The sequence below is a fragment of the Lepidochelys kempii genome, chromosome 27 (assembly GCF_965140265.1).
Source record: "Lepidochelys kempii isolate rLepKem1 chromosome 27, rLepKem1.hap2, whole genome shotgun sequence".
In the NCBI taxonomy this organism is placed as follows: domain Eukaryota; kingdom Metazoa; phylum Chordata; order Testudines; family Cheloniidae; genus Lepidochelys; species Lepidochelys kempii.
In genome coordinates this window covers 10,827,575-10,848,454 of record NC_133282.1, presented here as the reverse complement: position 1 = coordinate 10,848,454, position 20,880 = coordinate 10,827,575, and the positions used below count along the sequence as shown (strand labels likewise).

At 43.7% G+C, this 20,880-nt stretch overlaps 1 protein-coding gene across 2 annotated transcripts in view; it reads right to left on the bottom strand.

Annotated features, from left to right (window-relative positions):
- MAP3K3 (mitogen-activated protein kinase kinase kinase 3) overlaps positions 1–20,880 on the bottom strand; it is a 50,164-nt gene that overhangs the window by 8,114 nt on the left and 21,170 nt on the right. For both annotated transcript variants that reach the window (XM_073326161.1, XM_073326162.1), the window contains 10 exons: positions 20,546–20,645; positions 18,687–18,800; positions 13,458–13,578; positions 9,261–9,394; positions 8,359–8,432; positions 6,962–7,029; positions 6,583–6,675; positions 5,333–5,524; positions 3,250–3,398; positions 1,246–1,377 (listed from right to left, as the gene is read on the bottom strand). In XM_073326161.1, the coding sequence (XP_073182262.1) occupies positions 1,246–1,377; positions 3,250–3,398; positions 5,333–5,524; positions 6,583–6,675; positions 6,962–7,029; positions 8,359–8,432; positions 9,261–9,394; positions 13,458–13,578; positions 18,687–18,800; positions 20,546–20,645 (1,177 nt within the window). The remainder of the gene's footprint in view (positions 1–1,245; positions 1,378–3,249; positions 3,399–5,332; positions 5,525–6,582; positions 6,676–6,961; positions 7,030–8,358; positions 8,433–9,260; positions 9,395–13,457; positions 13,579–18,686; positions 18,801–20,545; positions 20,646–20,880) is intronic.

Genomic DNA, 20,880 nt, shown 5'->3' with positions numbered 1-20,880 from the left:
TACACCGGCCACTGCTGGAGCGGCCCCAGGCAGCTGGCCCCGGGGGCCGCCCGAGCAACAGCCAGTGCGCCTGGCCCCGGGGACCGCCCGAGCAACGACCCTGGGGGTGGCCAGAGCAGCTGCTGCTCAGCCACCCCCAGCAGCTGGTGCCTCTGGCACCGACCCCCCGCCACCAGCAGCCCTCCGGTCCCCTGCCCACCTGAGCAATGGCTTCCCCCTCCTGCCTCCCTGACTAAATCTGGGGTATTTTTAGTAAAAAAGTCATGGACAGGTCACGGGCCCATGATCTTTTATTTATTGCTCGTGACCTGTCCATGATTTTTTACTAAAAATGCCCATGACTAAATCATAGCCTTAGTGATAAAGAACTGAGTGGAGGTTGGGGTCACTCCACCCTTTCTGGCCTTGGGAGGAGGAGTATGAACATGCAGAGCACATGCATGATCCCACCAGACAATCACTGGTTAAGTGATCTCAATCTCCTGCGCATGGGGTGTATGCGCACCAAGAACGGGATCCACCTGTATAGAGACTTGAACACTGTGAGAACTCCAATTTCTCAAAACGTTATCTCACAGATAAAGATCAAGGCGGACCCCCAAGTTTCAATGGTCTCTGATCTGATAGCTTCCCAGATCCTCCAAAACAGTCTCCTTTAACCACCACATAATGTGCACGTTTGTTTCTGATGTTAGAGGCTAGAAGCTATTGTTTCAACACTGAAACTACAGGGGCCATCCCATGGCCCTGCATGTTTTCCAACCAGTGAACTTATCTGTATTCTGGAGGCACCCACAACATGGTATGCGCTGTCCAAACACACAGGAAGAAAGAATCTCTGCCCTCTGAAGAGCTTCCAATCAGATGCAGAGAAAGATTTAAAAATTCATGATCACATTTTTGTTGTATAATAAATCCTCAGTTCGCCCCAACTGTTTGTTTATTGGTTGTCTAATTTCTTGAGGGCTTTGTAGGAAGAGGCATTTAAAGGAAGAGAGATGCATGGCCTTAGAGAGGAGTTGAGGGGGAAGTGTTCCATGCACAAAATATAGGAAGAAGGTGTGGGAGAAATGGGCAAGTTGGTGGCTGAGACTGGAAGTAGGGAGGGGCAGAGCTGTGACAGGCCATCAAGGTTGAACTTAAAATGTTCAGGAGGAACCAGCTGAGAAGATTTGAAGCGTGGGGTGACCTGGTCAGAGTAACAGGCCAGGACAACAATTCTAACTGACGTGTTTGCTCTCTTACCCCAGGCATATACTCCATGAAAATGGTCAAGGTCTTCTCCGCTCGGTCCCGGAGGCAGCCATAATACTGAACAATGCGGTCATGCTGGAGATTCTTCAGCAGCTGGATCTCACACTCCAGAGCGCTCACTTCCTACAGATGTTGAGAGAGCAGGTTAGGTACAGTGCCTAAGGACCACCCCATTTCAACAACCCTTGCCCATGACACTGCCACAAAGCCACTAATTTGACCCCTTGTGTCTGTGGGCTCAGTGTAAATCTATCCTCTGGATGGCATTAGTTAAGGCAGACCCTGGAAAAAGCTAATGTTCTAGCCACTATCAGGTTAATGTTTATTGTGTGAAAAGTTTGTAAGTATGATTGCAGGTGCTTCACCTGTAATAAGGTCTAGCAGAGAGGCACTGCTGTCCAGTGGGCTGAGTACCAGGAACGCCTGGTTTCTAGTCTTGACTATCAACGTCTTACTGCATAGCTTTGGCCGAGCCATTCAAAAAATTAACTATTTCGCCAGCTGTAACATGGGACTAGTCCTTCCTCCCACACTGGAGGGCTGAGGTTTTTAGTTTGTTTGTAAAAACAGTAATTGAATATAAAGCCCTGCAGATGTGCTAGGAATGAGTGTGTAGTATCCCCAGCCCTTTAGATACCAAGATATTTCTTAGGCACCCTTAACCTAAGAATTTCAATCACTGGTTTCCTGACCAGATTTATGCTGGTGAGTTTTACTCAAATTCAAGATTAGGAAGGGATACTGATCTTGTAGGATCTAAAGCATCTGCAACCGCACACAAAGATGCTCTCCCTTATCCTCATCACAGATGTAACAGGGTTTCATAGTACAATGGCAGGAGGGCTATCCAGCAATTTCAGGCTGAATCAGAGATCCTGACTGCACAGGAGACACATCAGATTCTCCCAGAGAATGAACATGCTGATCATTAAAGGTATCAGAGCACAACTGGTCTGTAGAACAGCAGCATGTTCCTCCCCCAAAAGCATTCCCACTGATTCAGTCCTCCACACCCTGCAACAGTTTCCTCTGCCATAGGAAGCTGCCAGATTCCTCTCTCCTATTTATGAAGAAGGTGCATCTTTTCAAGAGGGAGGAACTAGGCACTACACATATAAATGGAATCAGGTTTGGGGTGCCAGCACCTCCAAGACACATTCCAGCCTGTTCTCCCTTGGCCCAGCATGACTGTCTGATTTACAGCAGAGATACGGTGTAAATGAGAGCCCACTATGGTCAGGGCCTCACTTAAATTGGGATCATAATCCCCATTGCTCAGTTAGAACAATTACATCTTCATGGATCAATTCTCCTGCCTCGCAGTGAACTCGCTAGATGTTGGGAAGGTGGCATGTTAAACTGGCAAGGAGTCCCCTGATGGCAATGCACACTACAGTCACGGTGCGGGCACCAGCAAGTTACTCCATTACTCCTGCAGGCCACGTACCCAATGGATTCCTGCTCCCATTTCAACAGGAATGCCGGTTAAAACTGGTCAGAGCCAAGTTCTCACCCTGGATGTACAGTCTTCCTTTTGGCCAAGAAGTTAGATATCCAAGTTCAGGTTGTTTAGAGAATAATAAATCTTTAGAAACTTCTTGAAATGGGTCAGCAAACCCAACACAAGATTTACCATTTTACCCTTAAGGGGGCTTTGTATGTCAAATTGTATGTCAAAATTGTATGTCAAACCCCCAAATGTCTCAGTGTTGGTTTTTCTCATGCACTTCTGTCTAACAAGGCCTAATGGCAGTCACTCGGCAACAAGCCAGTAGGGGATGGTGGGGCAAAAGTAGAGTGAGGAAATAGATTTCAGATTCAAGCTTAAGCTGTTCTCAACACTAACAGAAGAGTGATTTTTAAATGACACCTTGAAGCCTGGAACCCTAGCACAGGCCGCGGAAGATGTTAGCTTTCAGAGAGAGACATAGGCACATTACAAAATCTCAGTGTGCATGGTTAGGTTCGGCAGCTTTGAGGAGTTCTTTCAAATACCTTGCTTGTTTCAGGACTGTCTGGGTCAAACTGGACTTGTTTAGCTGCAAGCTCTCTGCCAGTGTCCACATCGTAGCACAAGTACACACGACCAAAGGCACCCTGTCCCAGAAGTTTCCCTCGTCGCCAGTTTATTGGGGCACTTGGAGCTGCAAACACAATAATAATTTGCCCTGTTACAGTGCTAGTTGAGGATCACAAGGTGCTTTACAAACATCAATTCCTACTACGAAGAGATTTCAATGTCCATTTTACAGATGGGAAGTGACTCTCCTGAGGTCAGTGAGTCAGTGGCAGAACTCTGACTAGAATTCAGGGCTCCAACATGCACTCCTAGACCCCCGCTCTAATCACTGAATCACACTCATGCTAAAATGAATACATGGAACGTAACGAAATGCTGTTGTGAAGTTCCACTTGGAGATTATGTCCAAGTTGTTTCACTGAACTTAGTGATGCTTCACTCCATCAGGGGTTCCACTGAGATAAATCCATTGGAATGCAGCAATCATTTCTGGCCAGGTAAGTGGTGTGTTGCTTTGAAATGCAGCAATTCCTCCCCCTCAGCATCCACTCAAGAGAAGTTGCTATTACCTTAGGGGGGAGAGAGGCGAGTATTAAACCCCTAATCTTGCCACAGTTGCTCCCTGTAGGGAATAAAAAGGAGCTGGGTGTCTTGCTAAGATCACTTCTTTCCTGCTGGAAATGACAAGAAGGATGACACCATTTCCAGGGGTCTTGTCAGAATTCTGGCTAGAGGAGTGTTTTGTGAGGGGACAAAGCCTTTGTTCTGTATAAATAGGAAACTCTGTGTCAGATTCTAATAACTGAGCTCAGTTTTCCACTGAACTACGTATTTTGCAGTTATTTACACCAGCACAGAGTGAGAAACAGGAGTAACACTAAATCAGGGAGGTCATGTTTTATCCCCACTTTGCATCTAATTACAAAGAAAAGCCTGTAAACAAAACATTTTCATTATAAAAACAAAAAAAGCAGAAAGCAACCAGCCGGACAATTTGAGGATGCAAAGAGGCATAAATAATTGACTTTGTTATTGGGAGTCAATGTTTTAAAGAGATACATTTGATCAAGTTAAATTTGCTTTAAACAGTTAAGTTTAGTGACTCAAATTTAGGGGTTAATTTTCAAAGTTACTGCACAAGATTATCTTTGATGCTCTCCACATTCTAACACTTTGTCCTTTCATACCTATTTTTATGAGGAAATAACTTGGATATTTTTATTCTTTACAAACTGAAACATTCCCAAACAAGTCTAGGGTTCTATTAACATGGAAATAAATCTTACCACCAGGAATCACAAAAACAAAAATAATTCTTAATTAGTAACATACTGTAGTCTGCAAGCATCATTCTACATTAGATAAACTGTACTAATAAAATAAACAGCTCTTTAAGAACTGCTTTAAAACCCTGGACATCACCTGGATTCAGCTGATTTCAGATTTTACCTTGTGGCAGAATTGCCAATCTCTGTAATAGGAAAGCCCATTCTTTCAGTGTGAGCTTGCAGCAAACAGCCCACTGCTGGTATGGATCATGGTGAGGGACAGTGCTGGCTATTTTAGGGACTGCTGTCAAAGTATTTTTAAATCCACATGTTCTTATTTAGTGACACTAGAGCTATTTCAGGCATAGCCAGCTATTGGAATTTCTCTTACACAGTCAGATCATAATGTACCAAAATGGGAATTGCTGAACAGTGTGACCAGAACACTAACTGGTAAGCAGAAAACAAGCCTGATATTCTAAGTCTGGACATGGTTTCCTAGTTGGACTCTCACTGGCTTCTCCCACCACAGGTGGGACCTAAAGGCTATCCAGCAGAAGGAGCACCAAGCTCTGAGACCATTTGTTTCTAAGCATCAGGACCAGTCTATCAGAGGAGCCAGAGTAGATGGCCATGTGCATGGCTTTGGAGCAGTTTGTCCTAGTGAAGCTCTTGGACAGATGGACACTAACTCCAGGTCCACTAAATTAAGAGCCTTCTCCCCACATCCATGCTGGCTCCCTTCAGCACCTATTGTCCCAGATTGGCTGCTTTGGCACCTGACACTTACATTTGGTTGGGATGTTCCTTTCCTGCACGGTAAGGGCATTCTCACTGTCAGCACTCCGCAGGCGCCCACGGGGGTCCAGGTACTGCAATGCCAGGCCCAGATTCTCCCCATTGGTGCTCAAGGAGCGGCTTGATGGCACTAGTGTGAATAGGTTCCCTTGGTGCCGCCGTATCCGGGGGAATGTCCTCCGGCCTGAAGATATTAACAACGGGGAAGAGGGAGAGAAGGAGAAAGAAAGTTAAGTGTGCCAAATAACCTAGGCACAAATAGGAAAGCATGGCCAGAGCCTGAGTCCTGGGGGGAAGGGGAAACCAGACATGTGAAATCCACCACAGTGCAGGTCACACACTGAAACATGCACATTCAGAGAGCATGCTACTTGAGCGCAGGACAACTTACCCTGGATCATAACCAAGAGAGATGGGAGGGGGAGTCACCTTACTGCCCTCACTCTGAGGCATACCTCCTCAGCAGCCTCACTAAGCTCCAAACAGGAACTTACTCTTAAATTCAAGCAAAGATTGAGGAGCCTTAGTGGGCAAGCTGCCATGCAAGCTCCGAGGCTTGCTAATGGCCACACAGGCTACAGCAAGAGGATTGAGAGACTGGCTTGCCAGATAACACCCCAGGCTTACAAACATAACACAGCACAAGGGGTAGTTAAGTAGGGTACACAGGCTAAGACCAACTTAATCTCTAAAATTACCCAAGCAGCCAGCAGGTCCTCTAACACACTTATTCCTTCAAATCCATTACTGTCTTACTAAAAGGAAGCTTTAAAGACTCTTTAAAGAGAGCACAGTGAGCCAGACGAGGTATAGCTGGTGCCAAGGATCCACGCTGGATAAAAATAGCAGAGGGGATCCCCAAGGTAGAAGCCTCTTTAGGTTATGGTCTCCAGCCTGTGGCCAAGGTGCTTATTCATCATCCCAGGCAAGGCACTGTTCAGCAGGGATGCCCTCAGAGAGGGAGAACAGAGAGGGAGTAAAGGATGGCCAGCCTGCATTGGTAGGGAAACCTGGAATCACACATGGCAGCAATCATCTTGAGCTACCACCATCATGCATGGCACCAACTGTGTACACAAGGAAGCTGTGTGTGGTGAGGCTCTCCAAACAGAGGAGTTACAGTTGTGCCCTAGTTGTTAAGAGTTTCCCACAGCCACCCAAAGGTGCTGGCTTACCTCTAGAGCTGCTGCCTCCTTCCCCTCCAATTTCAATCCAAGAGGCGAAGGGCTGCAACATACTCACCGTCACTGTAATCTTTGTGTTGCATGGAGACATGGTAGCGCCGAGGGTACGTCCCCCCTTTCCCTGCTTTGTCATAGATTTGATTCTCACGATCTGGTACCAGGTAAGAAGAAGCAGAGGAAGACTCCTTATGTAATGTACACAAGTTCTAATGGCAGCACATTCCACTATCAGCAGGCTTCATAGGAAAAGGTAGTAAATTCATAGCTAGATTGAAAAGTTCTCAAATGTACCCAGCAAACAAGGGGGGATAATCACCAAAAAAACAGAAAATATAAGGAGTGAGACTAATATCTGCACATAATAAATTAGCTACACTAAAGTCAGAACCTGTATTAATATCTATAACAGATGCTTTTTATACTGGGTGCTGATATACCTGAGAATTCCTGTCTGTTGTCGGGGAAGCTTTGCGCTCTGGACATCCGAGATTTCCGAAAAGAAGGGCTATTTAAAAAAAGAGCACAAGCCATTTTAGACAGATATTTACAGCAGTGGACACTGCAATGAATTCAAAGGAAGTTAATTCAGCTCCACATGGGTAAGTGCAGTTTTCAAACCTCTGGCCCAGAAGCAACAGAAAGACAAGATGCTACACAGCAATACGATTGCTGCTGCAGTGATTTATTTCCTGCTTTTGTGCTATGGAAGTGAAAAGTTAAAACCCGGCTAAACCCAAGTTAGCTCGGTTTAATCTCCCCTGCCATCACCCCTGGTGGTCCAGCTTGTGTGCCTAGACTGTTTGCTCTCTGAGATAGAAAGTCTGTTACGGGTTTGACACAGTTCCCCTACTATTCAGGTCAACATACACTTCTCTATACATGACCAAAAGCAACCACCTTGCCAAAGTATGAACATGGTTAGCAGCATCTTTTGAAAAAAGAAAAGGAGTACTTGTGGCACCTTAGAGACTAACAAATTTATCTGAGCATTATTGGTTAGTCTCTAAGGTACCACAAGTACTCCTTTTCTTTTTGCGGATACAGACTAACACAGCATCTTTTGAGTCTCTCTCTCCTGTTCCTCCCCAACACATGGAATTCTTTGACCATGCTGAAGAATAGCCCCTTCCTTGGCAGCAGTGGCAGGAGACTTTGACAAAGGTTTCCAAGAGGTTAAGGTGGGTGGTTACACAAATCTAGTTTTCGCCACAAAACGAGGCTTCTCACATCCATTTCTCCTAAATAGGTTTAGATGGAGTGAGACTGACCCACCTTTCAGATTCCCTAATAAGAGGTCTTACTTAGCCTTCCTAGATCCTGGACAACCCCCCCCCCCCAGGGAGCAGCCAAGTCCCCCTATTGCCAGCAGGGGGGAGTTTAACAACATGCAGGAGGAGGGAGAGAAATCCCTCATTTCCCTTTGGAATAAATGCTACATCATTTTATAAAACACATGGATCTAGTGTAATGATATACCCCGTAACATCACAATTTGTGTTGTTTTTTTTTTTAAAAGTAGTTTCTTGTCAAATTCCAGTGCCCTGTAGCCAGAGGTTCTCTGACAGTCTAACCCCACACAATCTGCATACACTGAAAGGCTGTATTTTAAACTAACAAGCTATTTAAGACCCATTTGATTCGTTTATTTTATCTTCTGGCAAAACCATAATCTTAAAATGCAATTAATTCTCTCTAGGAAGTATATTGGGAAATTATGTAGGACTATGATTCTATTGGTCTCTAAGTAAAATGATTTAAAGTGCAAAATAAGCTAACCTTTACATAATCTCATCACAATATAATCACATAAGAGCTCTTATCAGTCTGTCTGTACCTGTCTGCTGATCTGTCCAAGGACTGACAACTTCCTGATATGGAATTTTCAGCACTGCTTAGAGGGTCCAACATCTGTAAAACAAGGTAATAAAACTGCAGTAGTAAGCTGAGTTGATGTTACCACATAAGATGCTGCATAGAAGGACGCAGCAGTCACCATTGCTCATCCAGAGTGAGTGACTGGGATTAGTCCAGAAAGGGAGGGGAACTATTTAGAAAGTACATCCCAGCAAGTCCTCTGGGGGGGTGAAAGATGGGATTATGGTTGCAGCAGTTCGGAGCCACCATGTTATTTTAGATAATGGAGAGCTCTGACATGCATGATATGGTTGGAGTCATACAGTCTGTGTTTGTATATTTAAGGAAGGAAATATACATCATACTGGAGCACAGTTGGCCTCACAACGTAGAGAGCTGTCCCACCGCCCCAGCCTTGCCAATGAGTGTCACGCCCCAGCTCTCATCTGTGGGCCCCATTTGACTCCAGCAGCAGCAGCGATTCCGTTCCCTAACTGACCTCTCCACTCACAAGATGCACTGTGGCCTGGTTCCTGGTGTGTTTGAGTCGCTGCAGCCTCTGCTCAGACAGGGAAAGATCCCAGAGCCAGGGGGTGGTGACCCTGGGCATCTGTGTCAAGGGTACACAGAGCAGCTCATTGATAGGTGGTGAGCCTGCACAGGTTATGCCTGGGGATTGCTCCTGGCAGTACAGCAGAGGGTTTCAAGGGCTGCACTGGAGTGGTACATAAACTATGCACCTATAAATGTTGTGTAACTGAACGAGCAAGCAGCAGCTGTTTGCTGGTGAATATTCTAGGATGAAGGCAGGCACAGGAAAGACTGCCAGCAGTGCTGGTGCTTACTGGATTTATTCCCCACCCCTCACACGTTTATACTCACACACTGTTCACTGGTCTCTGGGATGAACTCGCCTTCACTGTTTATGCTGGTGTAAGACCCCTGGCGAGCAATTCGCTGTTGCCTCTCTGGAACATACCCAGGGGGAGGTGAACTTCGGCCTGTGTTCTGAGAACCTGGACCACAGATACAGAGGGAGGTTTATTATCCAGATGCTTAAGGAAGAGATTGTGTGCATGTACATAAAGACAAAAAAGAAAGTCAGGAACAGCCTGATTTCTGGAGCTCTCAAACATTCATGATGGTGAGAGCAATTCTGGAGCTATCGTAACAGGTATGTGCAGAGACTGAGCTCATAGGTGCTACTCAATACAATGGCTGCATTGCTGGCAAGTGAATAATTAGACAAAAGGACTGCTGTTTAAAATACCATGCAAGAGTCACCTGTGAAGCCCATGAGCCCCAACAGATCACAGCTATCTAACCTGCCCTCTTCTCCTTTTTGAAACCGACCTCATGACATTCCAGGTGCTGTCTCCCATATCTCAGTGCTGGCAGGAGAGTGCAGCATTCAAAGGCAGAGGGCCTCCTTGCTACCCTGACCACATAATGGAGACATTATCCCCTTGCTGCCTGATCAGCTTCTGCCTACACAAAATGCTCCTGTCAGGACTGCCATTATTAATTGCTACATGCAAAACACAGCACCATTTAGTTTGAGCAGCAGCATCACTGACACCTAACTAGCATCACGTGCGCTAGCCATTCCAACATTTAGTGTTTCATTAAATATACATTATGGGAGACCTGCAGCAGTACTGGGTTTCATTAGTAAGCACACCCAGCTATCTCCTCCTTGCCATGTGAGATTTGTACTGCATAAACAGCTTGAAGACTGCACTGCAAAGATTAATGGTTTAGTCTCAACCAGCCTGAATGAGTCAATGACTAGAGGACAGGAGAACAATTTCTATGGAAAAATTAAGAGCACATCACATTTTACTTGAACTTAGGGCACTGTGGTACTTACTGCAAGAGGTTTCTGGTCAAGCATCTGCTTCACTAGAGTGTACGCTATTTATTGAGGGTAGCCTAACCCCTAGCATTCTTCTTTCTGTGCATCTCAGAGTGCTTCATAAAAGGAGGGGATAAGGATACTGACACACTTCACAGAGGGGGAAAACAGGCAAAGCTAGGGTAAGATCCTGATTACCAGAAGGGCTAGGCTAAGCACTTACAGCTCCTCCTGACTCAAGGTGCGAGTGATCAGGACCTTTAGAAAAAAATATTAGGACCAAGGCGACTTGCCCAAGGTGACAGAGTGAGTCAGCAGCAGAACTGGGAAGATAAGACTCCCAGAGTTGTGCACTTATATGATGCTGTCTTTAACCTATGCAATATGCCCAGCTGCTACAGTAGGCACATGAAAACTGGTAAGCGCCTTCCTAATGACAATATTTCATACAGCTCTTCCCCCAGTTTATTATACTTGTGATAATGAACTGAAATCAGATCTACCTACATGCTGTGGGATAACTTGGAATGCGTCGGGCACCCGAGCATGTGCAAAAATTTACATCTGCTTTTAAAAAAATTACTGCCTGATTTTCCAAGCAAGTCTACAGGGGTCACATGACACTGGTAACCAATTAGAACCAAGATAAACAGGAGAGCATGCTGTATTGCTAGGCGGAGTCAAGAGAGCATACTTTCACTTTTTTCTGATACAATGCCATGGCTTGATGAAGGGAGCCCAAGTCCCGCTGGTTCCAGGCCAGCCACTATTGTGGAAAGGTCACCATCACTGGGCAGGAAAAGGAAGTCAGTTCTAAATCAATGTATATCAAAGGAAGTCAGTGAAAAAAAACCACAAGTGCTGCTAGACAGCACTTACCATTTTCAGTTTTGTTTTTTGTTTTTATAAAACTTATCTTTACTCCAGAAACCTCAATTGCAGAGCAGGCTTTAGGCAGACTGCCCGCTTTATATGATGGGTATCTACACAGGTGTATTCTGCACATCTAAACCATCACAACAGAACACTGCTCTGTATTAGTCTCCCATCTACATCTGGCATAAAAGCAGAGCTTGAAATCCTCCAGGAAATTGGGTTACATTCTTCATCCCAAATTAAAGGGGGGGGGGGGGGGAGAAAGAGCAGCCACCTTCCAGAGATCTAGATTGATCTATAGGCTAGAGTACAACCATATCAGTGACAGGAATGGAGGCTTATCAGTATTTATTTTTGGGCTACAAATGAGGTGCCTGCCTGTCACCTAATCTGTCCCCCAGCTTGCCAGGGGCTGAGTAAATCTGCTGTGAAAAGTGATATTTGTATGTCTGTTAATATCACTTTTCACAGCAGCAGACTTGTTAGCTAGCTCCCAGGCAGTGCAAAGTGATATTAACAAACATACAAATATCACTTTTCAGAGGTGAACTTACTAGCTAGCAATTCTATTAAAAAACGAACAAACAAACCAAAAAACCAAAAGGAACAACAACAAAAAAGACAAGAACATGCAAAACACCTTATTTGTATTTCTATTCTGTTTAGGTCCAGTAAATAGAGACAACTGTACATTGTTACTGAGTCTGAAAAAACAAACAAACCCTACATAAACAAATTACAATGACTTGGACAGGTATATGTGCATATTTATTTGTTTTTCCTAAAGCTAATTAAGTTTTTCAGAAAAATTGTCAGACTGGCAGCAAGAGGCCGCACTTCGAGGCCACCAAGAAATTTGTTGCGAAAACCCCTGAAAGGTATACTTGGTCCTGCCTCAGTAATGTGGGACGGACTCAAATGACCTCAAGGTTGCTTCTTGCCCTACATTTTTATGATTCTGTAATTACACATCAAGATTTAACACACAAAAGAAGCTTATTTATAAGTCACATTTGCGGATGGCATTTCTGCCCAAAGAGCTTTCAAGGGGTGTCTCAGAGTCTGTTTTCTCCTTTTTCACATTAAAAGTTTACAGCCTTTAAAAATAGTAACAGCTCTTAGCACTTCTCACCTACAGATCTCAAAAATACTTTACAGTTATGCAAGGGAATATTACAGATAAGCAGCTCAAACTAGTCAAAGCCATTGCAAGCAGGGGTCAAAAGATAAATGTATACATTCATGGTAGCTCTAGGTCAACATATTAAATAGGGTACTACAACTTGCCTTAATGAATGGTGTGCCAGGTCCTTCGCTATACACACAAAAGCTTCCTGGGAAGTACTGAACACCCAGAACTTCAAATGAAATGAAGGGGAGTTGATACTCAGCAGCTCACAAGAATTAGGTTTTCATTATGGAAGCGACCTTCAGTGCTCTGTTGTGGCTGCCCTACTGCTGAACGAAATGCAGCTGCTTTGGAACTCATTACTGAAAAGTGCATGTCTGCTACAGTCAGCAGCCCTGAAAGGATCTTTCAACTGGAACATGAATTAATTAGAATAGCAGCTGTGAATAGCTCAAGAAATGGAAGGAAGGTACATTTATTTACTCTGATTTTCTTATTCTGAATGGGGCAGGCCCCAGCTACCTACCGTATTCACCCTTTGTTTGATCATCTGATACTAGCCACTATCAGAGATATCAGAATATGTGGGTCTCTAGTCTGATCTGCTATGGCAACTCCTATGTTCCTAGTAAAGCTTTAATCAGGGTGGCTGATAGATGCCAGAACCCAAGATTTATTTCATTGTAGTTTTGTGGACTAAAATGCCAGTCTAAATAAAAAAAGCTTAATGGACTAAATATGGCCTTTCCAAACCTCTAACCTCAATGAATTTCTGGGACATCCCACTTAGTAACCCTTTAGCTGTTCAACAGATTACATCAATATTCCTTACTATTATATCACAAACGTATAAAGGGCTTTTGATAAGGAATTATATTGTCCTAGGAAAAAGAAAAGGAGTACTTGTGGCACCTTAGAGACTAACCAATTTATTTAAGCATAAGCTTTCGTGAGCTACAGCTCACTTCATCGGAGCTGTAGCTCACGAAAGCTTATGCTCAAATAAATTGGTTAGTCTCTAAGGTGCCACAAGTCCTCCTTTTCTTTTTGCGAATACAGACTAACACGGCTGTTACTCTGAAATTGTCCTAGGAATATTCCTACAATCCGTCAATAGATTTCTCACAACTGTCTCCTCTGACAGCATGAACACTAATGCCCAATGGATACACATGGCTAAGAATATGAAGATGGTTGGGAAGTGGTGAGAAATACTCACTGACAGACAGGAGCCTACTTCTGGGCTCTGGCGGCTGGTAGGCTGTGTTCACATCCCCCATAGATTGGGAAGTTTTGATCCTGACTTGTTTTGGCAGCCCCGAATGTGGTGAAGAACTAGTCTGGAGAGAAGAGAAAGCAGAAATTGAGCAGCCCGGACACATTTTCAGAAATATGAATTTTACTGCTAACAAGAAGGTGCATGAATGACAGCCCTGAAGACTGAAGTCCTTTTCATGCAGAGAGCAGGAACAATACAGGTAGCAGCAAGGCAAGCTTCCCAATTACAGGATGAAACAGGCGGAGAAGGTTCTGACCACTAGAAAACACTCCTCTTCACAATCTGGAATGGAACCCAAGGCTCACCATTCCTTTGGTGTCAGCAAAAGTCTGAAACCCACTGGCAAAATGTCTGAGGGCTGTAATACATTGATCTAGTTCTGGTTGATGAGCTTGGTGTGGGAGTGGTTGGGCGACCTTTAGTGGGGTGTGATATACAGGTGAGACTGGATGACCTGGAGATCCCTTAAACTAGGTTTTGTCCTCCTCCAGGAGCTACAGAGGATGACAACCTACTACTGTTATCAGTTACTCCATCAACTCAAGTGTCAGAGACTGAGTTATGGATTTAAAGGTCCCAATCACGCTGACAAGCCATTTGAGTGTCAATGTGATTCCACATGATGGAATTTATTTCTTCTGTTTTTTAACAAGCTAGGAAATTACACAATCTACACTAAAATTATATAGTCAAACACACAAATTAGGAAATCACAAAATTAAGATTGCCTGGGCAACCTTAATCCAGCCCCCCTGCACATATGAACTCTGACAGTCTTTAATTACATGATCATATTTCCATACGATCTCTAAGTGAGTCAAGGAATAGATGGAGTAATTCAATATTTTGTTTTATCCTCATTGTTCAGTGGTGTCACTCCAAGCCTTATTATAGCACACTATTCAAATGCTGCTGAGGGCAGAATTTTAATTTCCTTGTGGTCTTTTCTATGGTGCTTATCACACTAGTATCTGAGTGCTTCATAAATATTATCTTATTTTCACATCACCAATGTGAAGTTGGAGGATTATTCATGTTTAATAAATGGGAAACTGAGGCACAGAAAAATTAAGGTCAAAACTGTTCACTAATTTTGGGTGCTCATTTTGACACACCTAGGATCTGATTTTTCAGAGTATTTAGCATTACGTAGTAATTTACATGTCCATTGCCTTCGGTTGCAGCTGAGTGTAATCAGTACTTCTGGTGATTAGATCCCAGGGTCTGAAGTTGGGCATCTACAAAATGAGAACACAATGGAAGTGACCACCTAGGAGACGTTGGGTTAAAATGCCTTGTTTAGCATCATACAGGAATTCTTCTGGAGATGCAGGGATTGAATCCAGTTCTCCAAGGTAACGTTCAGCTTTCTTAAACCTGAGACCATTCTTTCTCTTCTTGCAATCCCCTGCCTCATATAAACCTTCCAGATTCTGCAACAAATGAGGAAGGGGTCCTACGAACAACCTTCTATCCTTTGACTGAGGCGGGGATTCTGTGTAAAAAACTAGTATGTGACCATGTAATTAAAGACTGTTTCGTACTGCATATGCACAAGGGAGCTGAATTACGTTTTCACAGGCAACCTTTTGAGTGCTTCATTTTACATTAGAAGACTATGAATGTTGCAGTGTGTAACTGGTATATAAAATCGGACGATATTACTATACAAAATCAAAGCCCCTGACCCAATGGCTTATTGGGCTGATAGGGTTAAGGCCCGTCCGTTTCACAGCCAATAGTACACAGGGGGTGATGAGGCCAATATCACATCTGACCACCTTAACCCAACAGATCACACACCCATTTTGCATCTGGGTGAATGGGACGTCAGTGAGAGACTGGAACTCACAACCTTCAGAATTGTAGTCAAGTGCCTTAACTACCCAGCCACTGCACCTTATATTACTATACACAGCATGCAAAATATTTAAAAAGTCATGGCTTGATTTTCAGGTGAACAAAAAGAAAGAGGGAACTAAGCTTACCCCCAAATCAGTTTTTTTCAGATCCTAAGGTGGTACAGCTGAACACAGCCTCACAGGGTCTGAAGGACATATGCAGGAGAACTGAGGTGATATAGAGCCCTGCTAGACACCATGAATAGGATTTCCAAAAGCATTCAGTGTTAGCCTAACTCTGCTCCCAGTGAAATAATGGTAAAACACACTATAACAATGGGAGCAGAGTTAGGCCAACCCCACCATGTATCTACCCAGCTATTAAAGGAACATGGAGAGCACTGTCTCTGTGGGCAGAAGGGGCAGCAAGAGTGAAGGGCATGGATGAATCTTCAACAGAAGCAGATAGCCCTACTAAGAATGTCATCAACACACCTGACTGTAGTTACATACAGACACAATGCCAGTTCTCTCAAATCTGGTGAAGGTGTTTTCTATGGAAGGGAAGCTAAGCCAGTAAGCAGATGCTAGTTGTGGCTACCGTTAAACTAACGCGGATTGTGTAATCCACTGTCCTCTGACTGCTTCATAAAGGTGCCTAAGCAACTAGAGATAAATTACCAACATTAATTCTTTCAGTGACAAAGGGACGCTCTATTTTAATGAAGGGTTTGGGATATTGTTTATCTAACCCAGTAGATAAGGACCTAGTCTTCCCTAAGACAGATGTTTACAACAAATTGGGTAGATATCTTTTATTTAAACCCCCCAACAGCTCTCCTCTTCACCCTGCCCCTCCCTGCAGCTGACCAGACACCGCAAATCACTAATCGCTGGCAACATACACATCAAATTCTCTCAGACATTGCCTTCTCACCGACAGCTGCGGCAGCAGCTGAGATTGGTTAGGCCAGCCTTACTAACTGCATGACTGTCTCTGTTGAGAGCCCTCGCCTGTCTGGCTGGACCCCCTGGTGGCACCCCAAAGCCAGAGCTTGCTGAACAGCAGGGTACAATGGAAGACTAGTTACGTTCATTTTTTTCCACCAAGGCAACACTTTTGAGGCAGGGGTTGGAGTGGGGGTAACTATTACAGTGTCTCAAGTTCTCTCTCTCAATTTTTTTATTTGAGATTTTTTTTCTATGGACCAGATCCTCAGCTATTCTATATTGATGTAACTCCACTGAAGTCAATGGTGTTACACCAAAATCCAATGAAGATCTAGCCCTACTACTCAATCTTCTCTACAAGCTCAGTTGATTGGCTATAGCAGTGCCTACCATCAGCATCTGTACTGTTAGAAAGGATCAAAGGCAGAGTTTCTTTTTACAAGGATAAGGTACATAGATGCCCTGGCAAGAGGCACAATATCAAAATTAACGTAAGTACTCTTGTAAACTCAGTCTCTCACCAGTAAAGTCAGGCAGTGCAGTAAAACTAGATTAGTTTTGCACACATATTTGTGCCAAAATCACTGCATTACCTTTCCATCCCCAAAAAAGAAAAAAGAGCCCAACCAAAACAAAATCTGCATCCTGTACTTCAGGAAAAAATGCTTCCCGCTGCCTCACTCGGATGAGATCATGCAGCCAAGAAGCCTCCTTCAGGCTCATGGGCTTTTGCTTTATCACATGCAGGGCTCTCTTGTCAAGCAGCTTGGAGATGAAGAGGAAGTCAGAGGAGAGGGGAAGTAGTGGCACTTGAAGCCCTTGCTGTGCAACAATTTGCTTCTGCTTCCAGCAGAAGAGGAAAAAACAACTAACAGAGGACATCATCACAGCACTGACTAATGGTTGGTGAGGGGAGGAGAATTCATTCTTTACTGCAGGTGGTCAGTGGTGGCTTGTGTAAAGTTTGGATAATCTCTTACACCGAGTAGTAGCCTGAAAACATTCAAGTTAACAGAAGGCAGTAAAAACATGATTGTTTCTTCTCCAATACCAAAAATTTAAGGCTCTCTTTTACAGAATATTTCCTGATCGCACAGTGGTGGTGTTAAACCATATCTGAAGGTCATTGTACTTTTATCTAACATGGATGATGATGTTTGAGAGATGCTGAAGTACCTTTAAGTCCTTAAATCTGACCTCTCCAAGAATTACAGGTGTGCTGAGCACTCATCCTTATGGAGAAGTCCTACAGAATTTAATAGAAATGAACTTTCAGGATTTGATCGCAGCTACATTTAGAGTAACTTTTTGTGCAGCTCCATGTACCATTCTCCGCACGTTATTAGCTATTTGCATTTAACCATAAACTTTAGCTTTAAAAAAGTTGTGTGGATCGAATGCTGATGGAAATAATTCACTAGGGCTGTTGACTCAGTGTGTGTCCTCTGTTTCTCTATAGCAGCAAGCAGCACAAGCCTCCATCCTGCCAGTATGACTTAGCCTTAACATGGAAAGTTCTGGGGGGGGAAACTCTCCTGGTGGAACAAGGGTAGCACAGTTTTCATGGTCTCTCAGTGCAAAGCACAGCAAGTTTCTGATGTGGGAGCTGGAACTGAGACCCTTCCAGCTCATCTCATACAGGCAGAAGTAAACATCCATCACATGGGAGCAGCTTTTGGCTGAATTAGGCTGGATTCAAACTAGCGACCTACAAGCTGAAAGGCTTTGTAGCTCATTAGGCAATATCATGAGGCATCCAGTCCCCCAAGAAGTGCAATATTATACCTTCAAAAATAAGGCTTGCTTTCTGGAATGGTGAGGTAAAATCAAGTTTTGACCTTTAAGGAGTTTACAGGGCAGGGCCTTCTGCTCTCTGGGCACGCAGGCAAAATGTCCCACATGTTGCACTCAGTTTCCTCCAAACACTCTACTAGCAAGTGTCCCACCTTGTTCTTATAGGGACACTGCCTACTCTAATTAAAATACTGTCAAAAACCCAGCCAAACAAATATTAAGTTATAAAATTCACATAGTACGTGCTATCTAATCAAAACCAAAAATCAACTTTCTATGAGCCAAATCCACTAAGATCACCTGGCCTAGTTTACCAGGGGATGCTCCTGATGCTCTATTTATACTAATTTTAACTCTTAAAAGTCTGCTGAACCAGGAAAAAAATTAAGCCAATACTTACTAGTAAAGTCCAAGCAAAGAGGTTATTTGAATGTGGAGCATAGCAGTCTTACTACTTTATATTGCTTCTCTTACTGGAGTACCACTGCAGTGCAAGGCTCTTTAACTAGGGGACATAAGGATCTCAAGGTGAAAAATCTCAAGCATTTCACTTAGTTGCAGTGTCACAAAATTGGTTACTTACATGGTTTCTCTCCTGGGACAGCAGTAATATTCTAAGGCTTTTCACATTTGAGCTTCGGTCCAAGATATCTACTGCTTTATCCAGGTCATCTTGATTTTTTAAGGGAATAGATAACTGCAAAATGTAGAACAAGGAAGAAACTTAATTAACAGAGCCATTAAACTTAACACTGCACATTGTCCAGTCAGATGTTTAAACAAACACTGGAAGATTTAGCGTACGAGATAGGATAACGAAGCATTTAGAGTCTCTCTCTGGACTTTCATGAAAACTGTTCACGATGCCATCTTTTTGCAATGGGACATTCCTCCCACCCCTTTCCCAATACTGGCTGACCTCACAGAAGATTCCCCATGGGAGTGAGCTGCAAAAAGGCTGAGATTTCTACTTGAATTTGCTCTGGGGATCAAAAAACAAACAAACCAAGGTCTGAGCAAGGTCCCTCACTCCACAATGCAGCAGCAGTGTCACAAGGGATACTTGTGAATCCAGAAATAAGGGGGCAGGTGGAAAGTGGACCTCAGGTAATAGACTAATGCAGGGAGGAGGAACACCACTGTTTTTAGCCACATTAGATAGAATTGAGCTCCTGTGGGAGATAATAAAAATGAGAATATGCACCTTGCTACAAAGCTAGGAGTTTAAATCCAGAGGCTCTCTGCAGTTTAGCTCAGGAGTACCTCACTAGGAGGAGAAATGACAGGCAGACAACTGGGGAAGTTCTGGAATGTACCCCACATGCATTTCCTTTATACATAAAGAGCAAAATAGTAACTGCAACCACCTCCTCTCTGGCATCCCCAGTGCCCTCATCAACCCCCTTCCATACATCCCAAAATCCGGCCAATAAATTATCTTCACCTGATAAGATCCACCTCCCTGGATCCTCACTGCTCAAACTTCTTGTCCTTGCCTCCAAGGCCTTACACCGCTCCATCCCAGCCTACATCTGATACCAACTTTTATCAGGTTGCTCTCTAATGCCCCATTTGTCTCCTTCTCTTACTACTGTCTTTTCCCCACAGCACCCCCTTTGTGGCATACTCGCCACCATGCTTCCTGCATTTAACTCCACCTAAAGTGTATGTATGATAAAAGGGAAAGTGAATGGCTCAGAGGAGACATGCAAGAAATGAATCAAGCTAACGAAAAACCCCTTATTCTTTCCTCTCTAGTGCATCTTGTCTACTGTGTCCATCAGACTGTAAACTCTTTGGGGACAGAGACTGTCTTCACTGGGTGTCTTGAACTGCACCAAAACACATTGGTGCTAATAAGCAATCACCATGCCCTGAATATTTACAGACTGTTGCACTTTCATATTTATAAAGAACAGCAACTTTGCCCCAACGAAGGTGCTGGAGAACTATTTGACTTCAAGAATGTCAGTTCATACGCCAGCACTGAGGATCCACTTATTCCTGTTAATTTTTGTGGCATTGTGTTGGTAAGGAACAGATCTAAATTATAAAAAAAATCCCATCCTTTAGGGTGTAGTATGGGAAAGGAAAAAGGGGGAGGGCAGTGACATATTCCAAGAGGTGGGAGACAACGAGGAATTTCAACAGCACCAGCATTTGGAATGGACAGCACAATGGTCACATGACTCCAAATTCCCTCTATTTCCCCTGAAACCCACATCCCCTCCAAAAAACACGTACAGGAGAAAGTAAGATGTCAATTTTTCCAAAGCAAACAGTTAGAAATCAGTGTGATTTTTGCTTATAGTGCCATTTTTCCTCAAGAGCTAACTCGTGCAGTAACTGTTAATTTCAAATGAAATTTGGGAAGTTAAATTCAAACGCAGTCTCTAGAGAAGCCCCTGTGTACTTTTCACACTGCCTGGAAAGTGTCTGTACCTCATTGTTCATGTAGTGGAGATCCAGTGGTTGGCCAAAGGCTGTTTTCACTTTCTGCTGTACATCTTCATATCGCACAGGTCGGACAAATGGAATAATTCTGGAGGGCAAAAAAGACAGTCACTGATTGTCCAAACTAAAACGATTCACTGGCTAACTGATGTGGTCAGAACCAAGTGAACAATTCAAAAACATCAACGCATTAATTCATTCAAATGTTGCACTTTTCTGTCACAAATTATCCTTAACAGGGAGTGATTTTCTCAAATTTATTAGTTGAAATTCATTTAATTGTTTTTGCAAGGGATTCTTGGCTCATAGCTTGCTTGCAAGCG